The following is a 19,833-nucleotide window of genomic DNA, read 5'->3' as shown; positions in this document are numbered from 1 at the left end:
AGAAACGGTTAGAAATGCAATCTAAAGCAGATTTTTCAACTCTCAAACTTATTGGAGATGTTTAGAACTGTGTTGAAAGAACTATTGGACCAAATACAATCAATTTGATTACCCTTCATCATGGGATTTCGATTTCACAAATAAGTTTACTTCCAAAATTTTCCGATGGGTAAATTTGGCGCTAATGTCGCTGAAATCCTTTATAAGTTACTTACCGGTACTACTTAAACATGAAGGATGTTTTTCAATGTTTTTCACATATTTAAATCTTTATTTAACATGCATAACATTAATTAATCGAATCGAAAGTATAATGAGTAATTAATATCTAGATTTTTTTATGATTCTCAAACACAAGATCGTGCTACTATTTAAACACTTGGCATTTTTTCATCTTTATTCAGTTTATACGAGTATTACTACACGTTTCGGACACTGCCCCTCATCAGCCAACTAAACATTAAAAAAGTATACATAAATTTTTTAACAAAACAACATTATACAGAAAAGCTATTTTACAAAAATATATAACAAGGTGTATAAATTCATTCGCGAGATGTACCATTAGATTCTTTACAAACTTGAAAGGTGTACACATGTATAAGAGTAATGAAGTTTTGTATATCTGCCTAGATAAATTTTCACACTTTTTACAAATTTATAATGTAACATTATTTTCTTTATATTTGTAGGAAATTTACAAAATACAATCTACCTCAAGTTTTACCATTATACTACATTTACTAGTGAGACTCAGAATATACTTTTCCAACAATGAAATCAAAAGTAGGCTTCACCAACACGAAGTTTACGTACATCCGGTTTAAAAACAAGCAATTGATACATAAGTACAGTACATAAACAGTATAAAAAAAATTTTTTTCATAGGACATTATCTGAGGAGCAAGTTTTAAATTTTGATAAACAATTCCAACATTGAACCTTGCTTTTACATAGACATGATATATTTTATGTTTTTTTATTATATTTACAAATAAAAGAAACGCCAACTAGTAGACTTAGTTAAGTTCTACTTTACAAATTACACATCAATACACCACAAAGATAAAACCTGCTCCCTCTTTACAGTGTTTTTTCCCCCCGTCGCAATGCGGTCTAATACAAATTTGCATATTTTAACGAAATACGGTAACTTATTTTACAATAACTATTTTCAATAATGCAAATCATAGCCAAACTAGACAAAAAATTTTTTGAAATTATTTTATAAGACATTTAACCAATTTTCATTTATTTTTAAACTCAAGTTTTCATTAATACAGTTGTTGGCTTGTAGGATCTCGAAACTTTCTTTAAATTTCCTGCTACATGTGTTTTTTTCTTTATGTAAAATTCCAAGATTAGACTTATCAATATTACAATTATTCAATAAACAATGATCGTGGAAAACTGAATTTAATCTGTTGTATTTTAAGTCTGCAATGTGTTCTTTCAATCTTATATTTAATTTACGTTTCGTTTCACCTATATAAATATTAGTATTACTGCAAGTACATGAAATTTTATAGACTATATTTTGCGTTTCTTCTTTCCCTTGTCTAGTTATCTTTGTTAATTGTTTCGCTTTTAATCTAGATTGCAATTTCTCGTATTTAGGTGCTAGTTTTACATTACCGAAGAAAAAAGTGCGTCTTATAGTCCGTAAAATACGGTAATTTTTCTCATCTCTTTGTCAATCTCTTCATACAACCCTCTAATATAAGGAAAACTAATCTATTTTATATCAGGGTCCTTTTTTAATCTTTCGTATGTTTTATCACTCAATCTGTTTTCCCACGTATCAATTATTCTGTTTGGCTATCCATTTAGCATAAATTTCTTTTTTAATTCGTTTATATATTTGTTTATATTAGTAGTTTTACTGGTTCTTGTCTTAATCTTGGTGTATTCCATATTGAAAACGTTCTCGAAAAGTAGTAGACTTATGATTAATTGTTTTGTTCATAGAGCATAGTTTTTTAAAAGGTTCAAATTCTATACTATTTCCGTTCCTTTTTTATTGTAATATCTAAGAAATTTATGCTATGGTTAATATTATTTTCTTCTTCTATTTTAAACTGAATTTCTTTGTGTATGTTATTTATTATATCTTTAATGTCGTTAATTTTAATCTCTATATCGTTATATATAGGGCCTAATTAGGATGTCATCAACATATCTTCTATAAAATTTTATGCCTTCTATTTTGTTAATTTTTTCATCAATATCTGTCATTATTATTTCCGCTAACTTTGGTCCCATAACAGATCCCATGTTAATGCCTTCGTTTTGTGCACAATATTTATTGTTTATTTCAAAGTAGTTACTTCTTTGTGAGAATTTTATTAAATCAATAATATCCGGTTTTACATTAATTTGTTTTAATTTTTCTTCAACAATTTCCCATGATATCGTGGGGTACATATTAACGATATCCAAACTAGCAATTTTAAAAGTATTTTTTATATTTAAATCCTTAATATCTTTTAAAAACTCATCTGTATTATATATGTCTAATCTATAATTCTGATATGATTTTAGTTTTTTCTTTAAAATTTTTTCTAGGTTATATAATATTGAATATTTAAAGTCTATTATGGGCCTAACTTTATCACCTACTTTATGGGTTTTAAGTTGAATGTTTATTTTTTGTGTACGATCATTACTACTATTTAAGATGAACTCCTTTTCAGTTTGCTTAATTTTTTTAATTTTTGTAGTTTTGTAATTCTATTTTTTAACTCTGTAAATAACCTCTTTTTGGTCTATTGGGAGTTCTCTAAATCTTTCACTTTGTATCAATTCAAGTTTTTTAGTTTTAACCCAATCTATGTTTACAATAATAATCTGTTTTGATTTATCAGCTTTTATTATTTCTAAATTATTATCAATTAAAAATCTATGTAATTCACTGATATGGTTCTTATATCTATAATAATTTTTATCCTTTATAACTGTTTTCTAGCTTTTTAATAATTACTAAGAATTTAAATGTATGTTTTCTATTTCAAGATTTATTGAATCCATATTTAACAGTTCGAGAAACTTAGATGATTCTGATACAAATTTCATGTTTGAAGTCATATAGTTTTCTACATGACCGTGTAATTAAATTCATATTTCTAGAGCTATAAATTAAATATTATTAATTTTAATATTTAATAAAATTTTCTATAATTGTATGAGATTACTTTACAAGAATTTAAACATGTTTCGAAAGTAAAATTTCTAGGAAAGCAAATATTGATCTCGTTAGCAGTTGCAGCATCCAAATTTATTATTGATATAGCCTTGCTATGCTGTCAAAGTAAAATTATCATGTTAAGTTTTTCATACTATAAGTTCATTTATCACGATTTTTCATGTTTTGTTTGCTTTAAATTCTGTAATAACAAGGCGTTAATTATTATTTCATTCATTAATGCTTCATTTAGAATAATCACAATTCGTTTATTTAAACGGCGAGATAGTGTTGCCAATTATTAAATTAGGTATGTAAATAATTTACACACCATGCTTCAAATTTTCCAGATCTGGCGGTTTTTCTATAATCACAAAAATTAAATTTTGTGAATTAATGATAAAAATTATTGAAATACCTATTAAGAAGTCATCATCCATTTATATGTTGTTAAAATACTACATTAATCAATGTTCTACAGTAAAGAACACTGTTAACTTACTGGTAATGATTGACTGATTAGGTAGGCCCTAAACACTAATAATCCAAATTTAGTGGGACATAATGGGACTCCTACCTTATATCTACCAATCATCTACTTGATTTTAGGGCCTCCCTACGTCTCAGTTCTTTAAGAAAATGATTTAGAAGAGTTAGAAGATATCATTTCACTTAATTGAATAAAGACACTAAGCGAAATTAATAATCTGTGTATTGAATTTAATATATTAATTATTGTTATGTATGTAAACCTCCAGGAGATAACACACACCGAATTGCCCCTTGTTCTAGTTAGGCGACCCTGCACGACTGACGAAGACAAAGGAACACGACTAAGGTCAGAGGTGCGGAGTCACTTAACTAGATCGAGGCAATTTGGTGTGTGCTATCTGTTGGAGGTTTACATACATAACAATTATGTAGGCCTATATGTTTCAGATACATCAAATTTCATTCATTTGACGAGTGATTCAGAAAATTGGGCTTCTTACTCAGTTTCGATTACTTTCTTATTCAATTACCCAAAAGAATAATCGACTCTGTCTTTTTAAAAAAGTCGAATCAATTATCCTTTTCAAACACAATTACAAATAATTTAAATCCATACTAATATTTTAATTTATGATTAACTTTTATTCTAGAACTAGCAGACAAGCCCGGCGTTACTCGCGCAAACAGTAACGATAGTGAAGATTAAGATTATTACATTATAGCCAATCTTGCCCGTTTTCACAGAATGCAAGAATCCTAATTTTTGCATTCTGTGAAAACGGGTAAGATTGTTTCCTGACTAATTAGAGAATTTTTAGATGAGTCTAAAAGTATGTTCGATTTCCCACAAAAACGCAAAAACCCGCATCTGCGCCTGTAAATCTTGCACATCGCTTTCTCTTAACACTTCCATTGTTAACACTCCCATTCTTAACACTTCCATTGTTAAGGAATACACTTCTTTCATCCCCCACTGTTTACAGCTCTTTTGTTTGCCTCAGGATTCTTTTCTTTAAATTTTTGTGATGCTTCTCTTATTTTCTTTTTTTGTCCAGCCCGTAAATCTTGCACGTTGCTTTCTCTTGTTTTCCATTGTTAACACTTCCCCTGCAGGGAGAATTTCGAAAAATCCCTTCTTAGTGTACGTTCTCGTGACGTACCCTAACCGTGTACCAAATTTTCAACTTTCAACTACTAACCGTTTGGGCTCTGCGCTTATTATCATTATTATTATTTTATTTCTACACGATTTACAACGGAGTAAAAAATACCTCGTACTGTAACCCACAGGAAAGAAGGTATCTGATTCCACCCCTTTACTGTATTAGATGCACTTTAAGTGCAAGTGGTTCCTCTTCTCCTCCCTTTTCCTCTTCTTAAAAGGTTTCCAGATGAGCATTGTGTACTAGTCTCAACAGTCGTATTGGGTAACTCCGGATTAACTGATGAATAATGCGTATCTGATAATTGCTGCGTGTCTGAAGATTGCTGCATATTATGCTTGAGTGGATCTGGTGTGTTGACCACAAAGATAGTATTATCAAGCACTCTACTGAGTATAAGGGATGTGTGTATGGCTGCCTGTTTCTGAAGAATGCTGATGTCAATGTTGGATTCTAATTGATCTATGTACTGTATTTCTTTATGGTTTTTGCTACTATTCCTGTTGCTTCTATTACTATTGGGATGACAGTCGTCTGTGTATTTCATAAACGGCTAACTTCAGATTTCAAAAGATGATATTTACTTAATTTTTTAATTTCTTTAGCACCAATGTTGTAATCTGATGGTACAATTATATCTATTAAAAATGTTTTATTGCGATTTTTATCAACATAAATTAAATCCGGTCTATTGTGAGATACAGTGACATCAGTTTGGATAGGCATTTCCCATAAGATCTTGGCCGTACCATTTTCTTTAACTTGCGGCTGGATTAATGTTTCTTTCCACCATTGGTTAGGAACTTCTATTTTATGTTTTCGGGCCAGGCACCAGTAGACATACTGGACAAGATTATTGTGACGTTTTACGTAACAAGTCCCCACCGATTTTTCGCATCTTGATATAATGTGCTGCGTGGTCTCGTCTTTGGTCGTACAAAGGCGACATTTTCCCATCCAGTGGCTCCTTTAATATGTCACGTTGATATTGTCGTGTCAGTACAGCCTTGTCCTGAATATCAAATATTAATGATTCAACTCTTGGGGCTATTGTTGCTTTTTAATCCATTCAAATGCAAGCTCTCTGTCTATATTGCCCTGATCCAATACCCTTTTATGAAATTGACCATGTAATTGTTACTTCTCCATACATCATTATGCCGTTTTATTATTGATTTTTTAATTTCTTCATCTGTATGTGTATATCCTCGTGGTAGATGTATTTCACCTTCTATCTCTTCCGCTTCTTTTAATATTGAGTATTTATCCCTACCTATTATTTCTCTCCAGTTTTCTGGATCTTCGGAGTTTTCATTTTTGGGTATAAGTATGACTTTACCTGTAGTGAACCAATCTTCTAACATCTCTGTTCCTGAGATTATATTTGTAAATAATACGGCAAAGTATTTGTAAATGCTAGTCAAATATATAATGTAGTAATTTTGAATTTTGTCTATTCCCGGTGATTTCCAGTTCATTAATTTTCGTATAGCAAATTTTACTTGGTCTTCTGTAATCTCTACTACTTCTACTTCATTAATCTCACTTGAAGCTTTTTCTATTTCTTTAATAAAGATTAATAATTTTCCATTATAATTATGCAATTTAGATATAAAAAAAATCATTGCGCAAATTCTCCCGAGAACCATAGATGACTCTTACGTCACCTGGATTGAAGTTTTCCTGAAAAATACTAAAAATTTTATATAATTATTTTACTAATCCAGTCAAATTTAGAATACTATAAAACTTATAGTATAAGCAGCTTTTAAATTTCAGGTAAGTATTTATGGTGGTAAATCCTATTATATTATATAGTTTCAAACTTTCTCATAAAATTTGTAATAAGAAAGTTTAAATTGGTATGAGAAATTACACTGTCTTTAGAGATGAACACTTGCAAAATCAGGTCAATTAGCATATGTTATGATATATTTGAATGAGAAGTCAAAGACAACACGAATCAGATAAAACATCTCAAAGAATTAGTTTGTTCAGTAGCTCTGACATAAGAAAAAACTTTGATCTTAGGAATACCTGCAAGTATGTTCTTCTAAATGTAATATTGAATTAAGGGAAGACAAAAGTTTTATCCAGTATGCTACTAAATGGCTAATGTTGACTTTATAACTTCAGCAATAAATAATATGAAACACAGTTTATTTAAAAAGAGAGCACTTTTGTTTCATCTACTTACAGATAACCGACAACATTTGAAGTGTACAAAAGACCTTTTCAACCACTCACATTCTAACTCTGTATATGTTGTAGAGTGCAAATATTTGGCTTTGTACGACTAGAAACCTTGCTTTAAAGAGGATAAAGAGGTTAACAGAAACTAAAAATACTTACTTTTGTTATCATATTTGTTTTGTTTTTTGCATGTTTCACTTCGATTCCTTGAATAAATTTACTGTTATAAGACTATCTGAAAGTATTAAAATTATTAGACACCCTGTGTACAAGTGGACCTGTAGTTTCAATCACAAGTAACCATATCGCTTGTTTTGTTTCAGAAGAAATTGGCAGGAAATTCAACACACAGTTCTTTAAAGATAATGGTTGTGCTTCCAAATCACAATTCACAGTAGCTTTTATATGTTGGCAAGGATTGATGTTTATGTCTGACTTGTGGCAAGTTTCTACAAAACAATGCGGCAGAGGATCAGTGTAGATGCTATCTTAATTAAAAAGATCTAAAATTATCAAGAAAGATTAAATCCTGCTACAACGGATGTAAAGATAAACGTTTAATAACAGTGATTAGATATAAGATATTAATTTAAACATTTTAATTAGAAGGCTTCAAAAAGATACCAGGTATATCAGTCCGTGGAAGCTTCAATTCAGAATGAACCTTTCATTGTTAGAACAATAACTAAATTTCTATCCTACCTAATGTTACAGAACTGTGTTGTCAAACTGAAAAATTCATTTTTTGAAATCTTTACAAAATCAGCATGAATAATATTTTAAATTTTATAATTAATAATAACTAAAAGCCAAAAAGTTTAAAATTTATAGATATGTCAAAAGAAAATAAAATAAGAAAAATAATGTAATAAAGATTCTTGTCTGCCGGATTAGATTGCACTATATTTCTGCTACTAATAATAATTAAATGCTAAATAATTTGGCCTAGAGGTAGACGTTAGGTGCTATCTCTTATTAAATTTAATTAATTTAGAATGTTCTGGAAGAAAAAATTAAAAACATCAGTACATTTACATTATTGAATGCCATCTGGAGATCAGAACAGTAACTATCTTTTCCATACCTAACTAAATACCTTCCTAAATTAATCTAAATTAATTATATACCTGTTACTACATTTTACTGTAAATTTTATGTTATTACATTAAAAATCTGAAATGTTTATACGTACTATTAATTTATTTAGTGAAATAAAGTTTTTAAAAAATTAAAAACATTTAAGACGTTTTAGATATGACGTCATAGGTAGGTCACAGGAAGTAGAATTTCGTCACCAGGCGTTTCTGCGGTCACGTGACTGCAAAAACCACGTGCTTTTGTTGACGATGTTTGTCATTATTATATGTTTTAAAAATAATTAACAAATTTGAATTAAAATGTAAAAAATAACAAAAATCTGTCAATAACAAACATATAACAGCCTAAATTAGTACAAAAATCCACAAAGGTGACTTTTATACATTGCATTTACGTTTAAAAATAAATAAATTATTATCATAAATCGTGTAAAGTATAATGAAAATATGTTATGAACTTAAATAAACTTGTTATATTTAAAAAATTAGCGAAAATATTTATAAATAGACAGAAAAAGGAACACTTACCTCAACACTAACATTTAAAAAATCGAAAATGACTAATGCATTTAAAAATTAAATCCAAATAATATAATACTATGTAGATTAAAAACAGAAGAAAACGATGGCGTTTTTTTCTTATGTCTGAATTGTATCGTTCCTAAAAAAAAATAAAAGTAAAAACGGCGGCGGAATCGTAAACGAAAAAATACGAATTTATTTTAGAAATAATACATAATATGAGCCAATAAATAATCTACTAAATAAAAGTACACATTCTTAGATATTAAAATTCATTGTTTTTATATTTTTAAAACAAATATTTGAATTTTTAAGAATTTTTTACATAATGTAAGTACATTTTGTCCGAAGACCTTGAGATTTCCCTGAGCACGGCGGCACAGCTAGTGCGAGATGCTAAGGGTTAACCCATTTAGCTTCCGTATTGTATTGTTTAGGATTAGATAGCACTGATGTCCAAAATTCTACTTTATCTTTACTTGGTATTTTGATATTTTTAGTAGCGTTGCTTCCCAAGCTTCTGTACAACCTACGCTCGTTTTCTTTAAAAATCCTGTTCTGTTCCTTTTTTGTATTCATTTCATCATATCTATTAATTCTTCCTGCTAGCGCTTTGACTTTTTGTTTGATAGTTTCTATTATATTATTCTGATCGTTTTCAGTTTGGATATTGTATTTTATATAGAGATTCTTCCTAATTTTCCTCATTCTATGTGTATTTATTATTATTATTATTATCCCATCCCGAGGTCGATCCCAAAAGTAAGGTCTCCTATTTTTTCAAAAATACAAAGAGACGTTTATTTTCAATAATGTTCATATCATTTTAAAGTCTGAACATTTATCTATTTTTCTACATAATCGCAATTTCGGTCGATGCATTTTTGTAGGCGCTGTGGCAACTTTTGTATGCCCATGTCATACCAGCTCACTGCCTTGTCGCGGGACCTATCTTGCGCACACCTTCCGGTATTGCAACTTTTCCGTTAAAATCCCATGAATGGTGCTTCGGGGAAACCACAAGAGCCAAAATGCAGAGATCATCCAGAGTGATTCGCGATCTTCACGCATGGTTTGCTCAGCCTTCGCGACTGTCTCGTCGGAAATTGACGGTCTCCCGCTTCTTTCTTCGCCGTGAATTTCAATATAATCAGCTGCAAACTCCCTACACCACTTCAAGAGGTTTTTGAGATCTATGCACGACTCGCCATACACTTACGTCAATTGGCAATGAATGTCAATTGATATAACACGACATGGCGGCGAGCTGGTATGACATGGGCATACAAAAATTGCCACAGCCCATGAAAAAATGCATCGACCGAAATGGCGATTATGTAGAAAAATAGATAAGTGTTCAAGCTTTAAAATGATGTAAACACTATTGAAAATAAACGTTTCTTTGTATTTCTAAAAAAGGAGACCTTACTTTTGGGATTACCCTCGTATATAGATATAACTTGTGTAAATGTTAAGCTCAAAAAACGAAAACGCTCATTGAGCGAAAAAATGTCCACAACGCGAAATTCGTGTCATGGGTTGTCGGTAGTGGTCAACGCGTAGTGGTCAAATATGAATATTTGACCACTACGCGTTGCGGTGATTAAGAAAAGCCATAACGCGTTCTGAACAACCACGATACGACGGACAGGTTGTGAGCTCCCAGAAATGTTTTAGCTGTTGTTATCAGCATTAAACCATCAGGTCTCTATCAGTTAGGAAACAAGGCAGGTCTTCTTGATAGACTTTATGTCAAACATCCAGAACTTGTGGTGACTTTTAACCATAATATATCCGTTGGAATGGTTTTTAACTTTAGCAGCTGGTTTTTATGTCATCGTGTAGAGTACATCAAGCACCTACAAGTATGTTCAGAACGCGTCATGGCTTTTCTTAATCACCACAACGAGTAGTGATCAAATATCATGAAAGCCACCACGCGAATTTCGCTTTGAGTTAGTCACAACGCGTTGTGGCTGTTTATACAAGTGTCGCGACACGAATTTCGCGTTGTAGATGATTTAAAGAGACTACAGCGCGTTGTGGACGTTTTTCGCTCAATGAGCGTTTTCGATCTTTGAGCCTAACATAAATATTAATTATCATTTCAGAATTGGTCTGCTCATTATTAGAATGGACGATTGGATTCCATCTTTTATCAAAATTCAGAAATAAACCCTGTAGTTTACAGTTGGTATAGACAGAAATGGAGGAGATAGTGTGTAACTTATCCCAGTGCAAGTACTTTAAGTTCTTTCAAAGTGTAACTTTGATTTAATTATTCTTAAATAATGAAAGATTGATCATTTCAAATTAAAATATCGCTCTTGTACAGGTAAGTGTTTAAACTATAAAATTTTCCGTGTTTAATATAAAGTTTTTATTTTAGTAGAAATCAGATCATTAAATGGAAATGTTAATTTTATAATCCACATAATGATAATGTTTGTATTTGTTTTAATTTCACAATATCTTAAAGTATCAGCAAATGGTTATTTTCTTATCATCGCTCTGTTGAGAAATGAAATTATATCAAATTCATACAGAAATTTATTCGAGATCGATTTGTTTTTGACAGATAAACATTTCTGGTTCCTCCTCGATCAATTTAAATTAAATTTGGAAAAAGTCATCAGATGGTAAATATTATACATTAAATCGGTATAATAAAATATCTACTATAAGTTAGTATGGTCTATCAAAAAACAAAGTTACTGTATAAAAATCAAAACAAATCACGACTTTACTTTTCATATCCTTTTGTGACAGGGACAGATTTAAGGGGGTGTGCAGGGCGCAGCACCTCCTTCTTGGATTTTTTCCAAAGGCAGGTGCCTCATGTGGTAAAAATTTTTAAGGCGTATTGTTTCCTTTCTGCTCCTGTAAAGATTTCTGAATCGCTCGTCTGGTGATTACTCCATCAACTTAAGAAGCAACACTGTCCAAATAACTTATTCGCAATTCTTAGCGACTACCTAAGTAAGCGGACGATAGGCATATATGACTCAGACCAACTCATTACGCAGCAGATGTCCCGGGGGTGTCCACAGGGCTCTCGGAAAGGGCCGGGACTGTGGAACATCATGTATGATGGGCTTCTGCATATCAATCCCAACGACATCAGGGCAACATGGATAATACAAGGGTATACGGACGATACCCTGGTCATGGTATCTGGTAAAAATGGCGAAAAACTCCAGGCTGAAGCGAACAAGCTTCTTACACATATCCACGAATGGAGCAGCAAAAATAAACTTATTATCAACATGCAGAAGTCTGTCTGTATGCAGATGTCGAAGGGCCAGCAACTCTGCAAGCCATTTTCCTTAAAAATTGGGAACACTAGGATCCTATTGGCCTGAGATCAGAGGCTTAAGTGGAACCCACATGTCGACTATGTATGTGGGAAGGCCCTCAAACTGGCAAATCTCCTCAGTTACATGGCTGGTAAGAGCTGGGGGTCAACAGAGACATTCTTGGAAATATCTATAGACAGGTCATAGTGCCTACAGTCTTGTATGGTGCCCCAATCTGGGGAGCAGCAGCTTCAAAGGCCCACATCACGAGGGCTCTTAACAAAGTGCAACGTGTATGCCTTCTTCGGATATCGGGGGCATACAAAACAGCTCCCACGGCAGCGCTCCAAGTCCTGACTGGGATACCACCTATGAGTCTTAAGGCTCAGGCCAATAGGATCCTCTGGAGGCTGACCCCGTAGGTATGATGAGGCTCACCTCATCATACCTACAGGGAAATGGAAAGAACTTCTAGCATACCTTTTTTTTTTTTTTTTTTTTTTGTAACTCTTTCCACCCAGTGGGCACTAAGAGGGCCTCTTACAGCAAGCCCATTATGGGTTCGGCCAGGCCCACAATGGGGTGGCCGGGTGGTGAGGGACGGGGACCGACATATCCGAACGGACCACCCCCCGAAAAATTCCTGGGGATTTTTACCACCCATGAGTCAGGCATCAGGCCAATAGGATCCTCTGGAGGCTGACTCACCTCTCATACCTATGCGGATGGAACGCAACTCTAGCATACCTGGACATAGGAAGCTTACCCAACCTGGAAATGGACCACCTGTTTCACCCCAACCTCAACACCACTATTCAGACCATCTACTCTCTACTGCATCACCCTGCTCATCTACCGGAAGTCACAATGGGTTCCCATAGAGAGAATTCCCTTCCATATAATATTGTCTACACGGACGGTTCTAAATCTAAGACTGGGGTGGGTGCTGGTCTGGCCCACTACAATACTGGAAATAATCAGTTCGTGCACAAAGAATCCCACTGCCTGGCAGGGTTCTGCTCCATCACTCAGACTGAACTGTATGCCATTTACAGAGCCCTCAAGTACATTAATACGAGTACTAAGCTCAAGGGCAAAAAACATCTATATCTACTCGGACAGGTCTGCTCTCCAAAGCATATCCAGTTGTAAGCTGGATTGCAACATTCAACGGATCATCACTCAGGAGCTCATCTGTAGCACCAGCCACATAAACTTCATGTGGACACGGGCACATTCTGGCGACACTGGTAACGAGGAGGCTGACCGTCTCGTTAGAGAGGCCTCCTCGAGAGAGGCCCTCGAGAGAGCCTCCTCGTTAGAGAGGCCTCCTCGAGTACTACAGACATTACCTTCGATGGTGGCAACCAAGAATCTCATCTGGAACACCATGATCAACATATGGCAACTCAACTGGGAGGAGGAAGAGACAGGAAGGACAACTTTCAGCTTCTTCCCAGACATTGCACAGCGGCTACAGCTTCAACACCTCAGCATTAACTTCAGAACTACTCAATTGTTCACCAACCACGGAAACTTCCTGGCCTACCTAAACAGATTTGGGCACAGGGACTCCCTGCATTATCAGTGCGATGGGACTTCGCAACAAGACGCACAGAATCTCATATTCGACTGCAACCAATACACCCAACATAGGACGAATCTACTCAGAACAGTGTTACAGGAGGGATACAACTGGCCTTGCGACCACAACGTCTTAGTTAGGCACTTCATAAACTTTGTCGAGTCAACAAAGGCACTGGACCTGCAACACGACAATGAGTAAGAAACATCTTCATCTAGTTCAACACGCGTTTTACATGTGTGTAATGTATAGCTACTTGTGTGTAGGTGAGTTAAAACTCTATCCGCTAAGCAGAATTTCCTGTAAACCTAATCATGGTATTCACCATTATGGCATCAATATTGTAAATTTTACAGTACTATGCCAGGCAATGACTACTTTTGTGAATAAGGAACTTATAGTCGCATTTTTTATGTACGCCTAAAAATCTGTACCTCTCTTGTTTTCTTTTGTAAATATTATTTCCATATGTTACCCGTTTATGTCTTAAATAAAGTTCCTGGTGCGGCTCATGACCTCCCCCTTCCTCTTTTCACCTCTCTTCAACTTTTCCACCCACTTTCGGCCCCTGCCACAACACTTTCCCTCCAACTAACCCTTCTCACTTCTTTTCATTTCTTTGAGGATATACCACTTAGGAGGCATTCCTCTTATTCCCCTATAAATATAGAAATATAGAAATATTCTCTCAGCTAACCAGGGATTTCCTCTCCAACAGGGAGGCCATCTTGTGGCTCTCTCCTATGGCGTATCCTTTTTAATGACTTTCTCTACACTGACTTTGATGATCATGTTAGTGCTCTGGCTTATGCTGATGATGCTTTCCTGGAAACTTGAAACGTGAGCTCGAGACTAGGGCTCTTAGCCAGAGGGGTATTAATTGACCTTGTGAACTTCATGTTCTTCTTAAGGATAGTGTCACCTACAAAGCATTCAAAAAATTGATTCACAAGTATCACATACGCTCTGTCATTCATTAAGTTGGTCATGTCTGTCAACGGGCACTATCTTCATTTGCTCCTTGCACATTATTGTACATATCATTACTCGTTCTGCTGCAACATACATCTGTGTAATTTTTATTATTACTATTAGTATTGCCTATTTTATACTACTGTACATGTTATTCTACTCTCAAGCTATGTATCATATCGGTTGATTTGTATCGGTCATCTCACCATTTGTTCATACCTCTTTATTGTCATACTGTTTGTACGTTATCTCACTGTTATTATGTACATATTTACTTGTGCTTTGATATATCTCTGTATTTCACCCAATTATGCTCTGGCGGTATCGAGAATAAATAAAGATAAATAAATAATAATTAATAATATTCTCTCAGAAAATAATATTATATTAACCATTTACGATTGTAGCCAGCTTCTAAGTATTTATTTGTCTTTTAAGTAAAAGCATTCAAACAAAGATCCCAAACTCTTCATACAGATAAAGGGTTCTTTATTACGTAATCAGTTATGTCACTTACAGAATATAATCTATGTAGATGCCATTTGAATGAATGCACATATAAAAACACTCCTCCTACTCATGATAAACTGATGTTAGCATGTCTGATGTTGAGTGTACAAATGCATCACAGTTACATACATCCCTTCAGTTATTGCTTTTGTACGGATAGCTTTGAGTCACCTTGTGTTGTAGTAGTGGACTGAATTACTAATGTCAATCTTTTATATATCAAAATTATATTGTCGTGCTTAAATCTAAAATTATAAATATTTGAATAGGTCTGTGAATGCTTAAAACATTGTGGAATTCGATAAGGAAGCGAAGATTCCTTATGTATTTAAAGGTGGATATTTGATTTCTTACGACGTTCTTGTGTGTGTTCAGGTAAATGTAAAATTAGTTTAAAAAAAATAAAGTATTATTGTCAACTTTTCCATTTTAAATTTTACTAATAGATGTTACCGTATTGAAAATAACTTAATCTGTTTTAATGTATGTAAATAATGACATACAATTCAATATTTCAGAGTAATTTTGGAGAAGTTATGATACTCAGCCTCAATACTCTTGACTAAAGAGGAATCTGTGACTAAAATAAAATTTCCGCTGACGAAAATCGTCAAGAGTTCTTAAATATTCTATAAATTATTCGTAACATATTAAAATTCTAATAATAAAAATAGTGTTTGTTTACGTGAAATTCGTGAACTTTTAAAATTTATTTGTTACAGATATTTTATGAGAAAAGTGTTTATTATAATGGAATTAATCACAACTGTTATACATAAATATAGTTTAAAAAAATACTTTTTGTATCTATGGAAGCGCATTTTAAAAGTCATAACTAAAATAGTTAACCTGGTAACCCATTATCTTATGCATAACTGAAGTATTGGCATGTTGTATTTTTATAAAATAAACATATGCTAAAAATTTTTAAATGAGCGAAAAATTTATTCTTAAAGTATGACGTCTGTAAGTAACAAATAAGTTTGCGAAAAAAAAAAATAAATCGATACTTTTTGAATTAATACATGCTTCTTAAATTATTATTGGGGAATTTTGTGATCATAAATTGGGCTTTCACTATATTTCTCTTTTGGCTTTCTAGATTTCTTACATATCCAAGGGTCCTTCATTATCTGTTTGATGTTAAATCTCTTAATGATATCTGGTTCTAACAAGTGATTGATTAACAATTTACATTCCAATTTGGCATTTGTATTTATATCTAAAGGAGATATATAACGTCGTTCCAGTTGATATTTTACCATTTTACGATGATGGCTTTCAGAAAACGGCAATCTTCCCGTAATCATATTGTATAGAATCACGCCTATGCTCCAATTATCGCTCATAATTGGATTATATGGTATTCCTTGCAATACTTCAGGAGCTGAATAACTAGGGCTTCCGCAATATGTTTCGCTTAATACTCTTTTTCCGGTTTTATCATCAACTGGCGATTAAAAACGAAATACATGTTATATTAGTATTTTATATTTAAGAATAATTATATCTTAGTTTTATTAATCTAATTTTTAATCAGAAAATTCGGACCAGCAATTGAAGAAGATAATTGTTTTAAAATTTTTCTGTACAATATTTAATTATTAAAATAAACGGAAATAAACATTTTCCCAACTGAAACGGACTCAATTTTTAAGAGATGGTTGTAATTAAATAATTATGCTTTCATTAATGATTAAAATTCCAATACGAAATTTTTTAAAAGATTTTTACTTTGTTTCGATCTGAATTAATGAATTACGAAAAAGTATTAAAAGATTACTTAATTGTACTTACTGACACTTCGACAAAATCCAAAATCCGTTAATTTGATAGTATCATTACTGGTAATAAGTAAATTTTCACACTTCAAATCTCTGTGACTAATGTTTTGACTATGGAGATAATCCATAGCCTTGACGAGAAATCGAAAATACTTTTTTGCTTTCTTATCAGGAAGAAATTGTTTTCTCTGGTGAAATATTAAAATGTTGTTTAAGAGAATTATAATAATAATAAAAGTAATAAATTTATTACTATTTTTTACTTGTATATAATCTTGTAAATCTCCTTTTTCAGCAAATTCCATGAATATGTAGATGTGATTTTTGGCAAACATGATTCTATGAATAGCGATGATATTTGGATGTATTAGTTGTGAGAGCACTTCTATTTCTCGAGGAAGAAAATAGTCTCTGCATCTCTTCGAAATATCTTTTATCGAAATTATTTTGATTGCAATCGGGTTGCCATTCTTTTCTGCTATTCTAAAAATAAAATATTTATATTTTACAGCGTTTCATTCTTTTTTCACTTTATATTCTTTCGACTCTGCAAGTACTAAAGCCTACTATGGGTTTTGTCAAGTCTGTAAAGGATGCGTTCAGATGGTAAAGAAGTGAGCCTCCACATAAAAGGAACTATCAACACACAAAGTGTCTGGTTCGACTGGGACTCAAATCCTGATCCTAGTAGACTCAGGATTTTTTTCAGTTTTGATTCTTTCTGCCCTGTGGGTAGTGAGAGAGCATTTTTCCATGCCCTTCGTAGATTTGGCCAGCCCCACAATATAGGCGGTCGGGCGATGAGGAACAAAGCCCACCATATAAAATTCCTTGGATTGTTCAGCCGTATTCGACCCCGGATCTCCCAGAGCAATAAGATGACACCTTAACTGCTTGGACCAACCGGCCATCTTTAAATGTGACCATAAAGCGATAACTTATTTTACTCTTACAAAAAAAAATTGATTAAGTGTAACATATCCAAATTAATTGATCTTGTAAAAAATTGCTAATTAATAATCTAACCTAACTGTTGAATAAGCTCCTTTTCCAATCACAGCACCTACTTCAAAACCTTCAGACCAAATAATTTCCAATGGCCCACGATCTAAAAAACAATTTGTTTTAACAAAGTCCTCCATAAATTCAATTCCAATCTCTCGTGAATTTAGCTTCATAAAATAACATTGTTTATTAAATAATAATCTTCGTATTATTTTGTAATAATATACATTAATAAATACATAGTGTTAGTTAATATTACTATTTTTTGCATTATATGTATATTATATACTGTACACTACTAAATAAATACTTCCACGCAGATGATAGCCCTTCTGCATCCCTTGCATTAATGCACGTATCTTGTAGTTTGCCCTTATAAATCTCAATCTTTTCTGCGCTCATTGCTAAAGTCGGGGAGTGCAAGGACTTGACAATATCTGCTTCCTCCCATTTTACTATGGAGCCTTCAGCCTGCGCCATCCGAGATAATCCCTTATTGACATTATATTTGAGCTCCTTCAGCCTGATTCCCAAATTTCTTGTAGTAACACTAATATAGTTTTTCTTGATTCCTAATTGCATGTTTTCGTAAGGAATCCTGTACACTCCTGCTTTTCCTTCTTTATTAATGCTGTCCTTATCATTCCTTATCTTAGAGGTTCGGAGCTCTGTTCAAGATCATTTTGGACTTTTTTCGGTCCGAAATTTCTTTCATAGTGGCTTTCGTACTACTATTGTACGTGAACTTTGTGATTTTACCGATATCGCCGCATGGAGTCTTTGCTGTGCCCATTTTGTAGCTTCTAATCATTCCTGTTATCGTATCTGCTCTGTATCCTAGAGTTCTGGCCAGCTGCAATATTCTGTTAATCTCCTTCTATCAATTACACTACTACTAATATAAAAAGGCCCTTGTAATGAGAGCTCGGAACGCAGCCAGTTTATATCAGTAAGGATCATTCCAGTGTGATGGGATGTAAAGTGGTCTATGCGTCGGTTTGACGTACACACTGGTGACCAAATGCCCTTCTTTGAATTCAATATTTATGTCTAAAAAATATATCCTTGAGGAACCTTTGTTTAAACTTCAAAAAGCCGTCATTGTACTTGTATTTATATATTCTATTTTTAGAACAACAATAAACAAGAGTATCGTTTGTTCGAACATTTGTACTGTACATCTGCTTCCGCCATTATTTTTGAACTTGTGGCGGACCTCGTGGAAAGTTGAAGCGACTTAAGCTTCTTTGAGAAAGCGATTTAAGCTGAGCCAGTTGTTGGTAGTTAAACCGGTTTAACGTTAAGTCAGTTCCGTTCATATTTCATACCTTAAGCTGGCTTAAAATATACAGTGTGAATAGGGTATTAGAGATTCTCGATGGACCGATTTTATTTAATACTGTATTAAATAAAAGTTAATATTTGTTAATAAATCACTACTATTGACGACATTAATTTTCATGCACCATGGCAGACAGAAATTGTCAAATTCTACAAACCATTTACAAGCTGATGTCATGGCCAAGTAAATTCTTTTTAAGAGTTACGTAACTTATCATTTATTCTGTACAGGTATACAATGTATATTGTAAAATATTGAGAAGTTATGATGGGCGAGAAAATCCTTCAGAAATGTTTGTCAAAGGTAGCAGGAAGGCCACCTCTGCTAACTCTGGATGCTGTGATAGGCACAATGTTTTCATAAGGTCATTCTCCTTTCTATCTGATCAATTCCACGACTCCCGATTTCAGTCGTAATGCATCTACTTCAACTTTCCCTGTCAGTGTCTCCTTTCAACTCATTCTGTTTTTAAAATTGGATTTTTTGACCAACCAAATGTTTGAAATCTTATCGTGATAGGAGAATCTTGTGTCAAGCAGTCTTACAACGCTAAAACGTTTTGTCTTTATTCATTCCTGTGTGTGAATGATTTTAGTGTTTTGTTTACATATCCGTTGAGGGGTCTAACAATCATCTAAAGCTGATTCTTGTCTACGTTAAGCTTAATCTACAGTACATCCGAATCCCAACA

At 33.2% G+C, this 19,833-nt stretch overlaps 1 protein-coding gene across 1 annotated transcript; it reads right to left on the bottom strand.

The window, feature by feature from the left end:
• Positions 1–16,014: 16,014 nt before the first annotated feature.
• On the bottom strand, positions 16,015–18,382 carry LOC136980848 (testis-specific serine/threonine-protein kinase 3-like). The gene is made up of 6 exons (XM_067277051.1): positions 18,111–18,382; positions 17,822–18,001; positions 17,059–17,278; positions 16,809–16,983; positions 16,274–16,461; positions 16,015–16,179 (listed from the first exon to the last, which is right to left on the bottom strand). The coding sequence occupies exons 1-6, from the start codon at positions 18,380–18,382 to the stop codon at positions 16,141–16,143; spliced, it is 1,074 nt and encodes a 357-aa protein (XP_067133152.1). The 3' UTR covers positions 16,015–16,140.
• Positions 18,383–19,833: the final 1,451 nt, after the last annotated feature.

This window comes from Centruroides vittatus, unplaced genomic scaffold (assembly GCF_030686945.1).
Source record: "Centruroides vittatus isolate TY-2023 unplaced genomic scaffold, ASM3068694v2 contig_726, whole genome shotgun sequence".
NCBI lineage: Eukaryota > Metazoa > Arthropoda > Arachnida > Scorpiones > Buthidae > Centruroides > Centruroides vittatus.
This window is presented reverse-complemented; position numbering and strand designations above follow the sequence as displayed.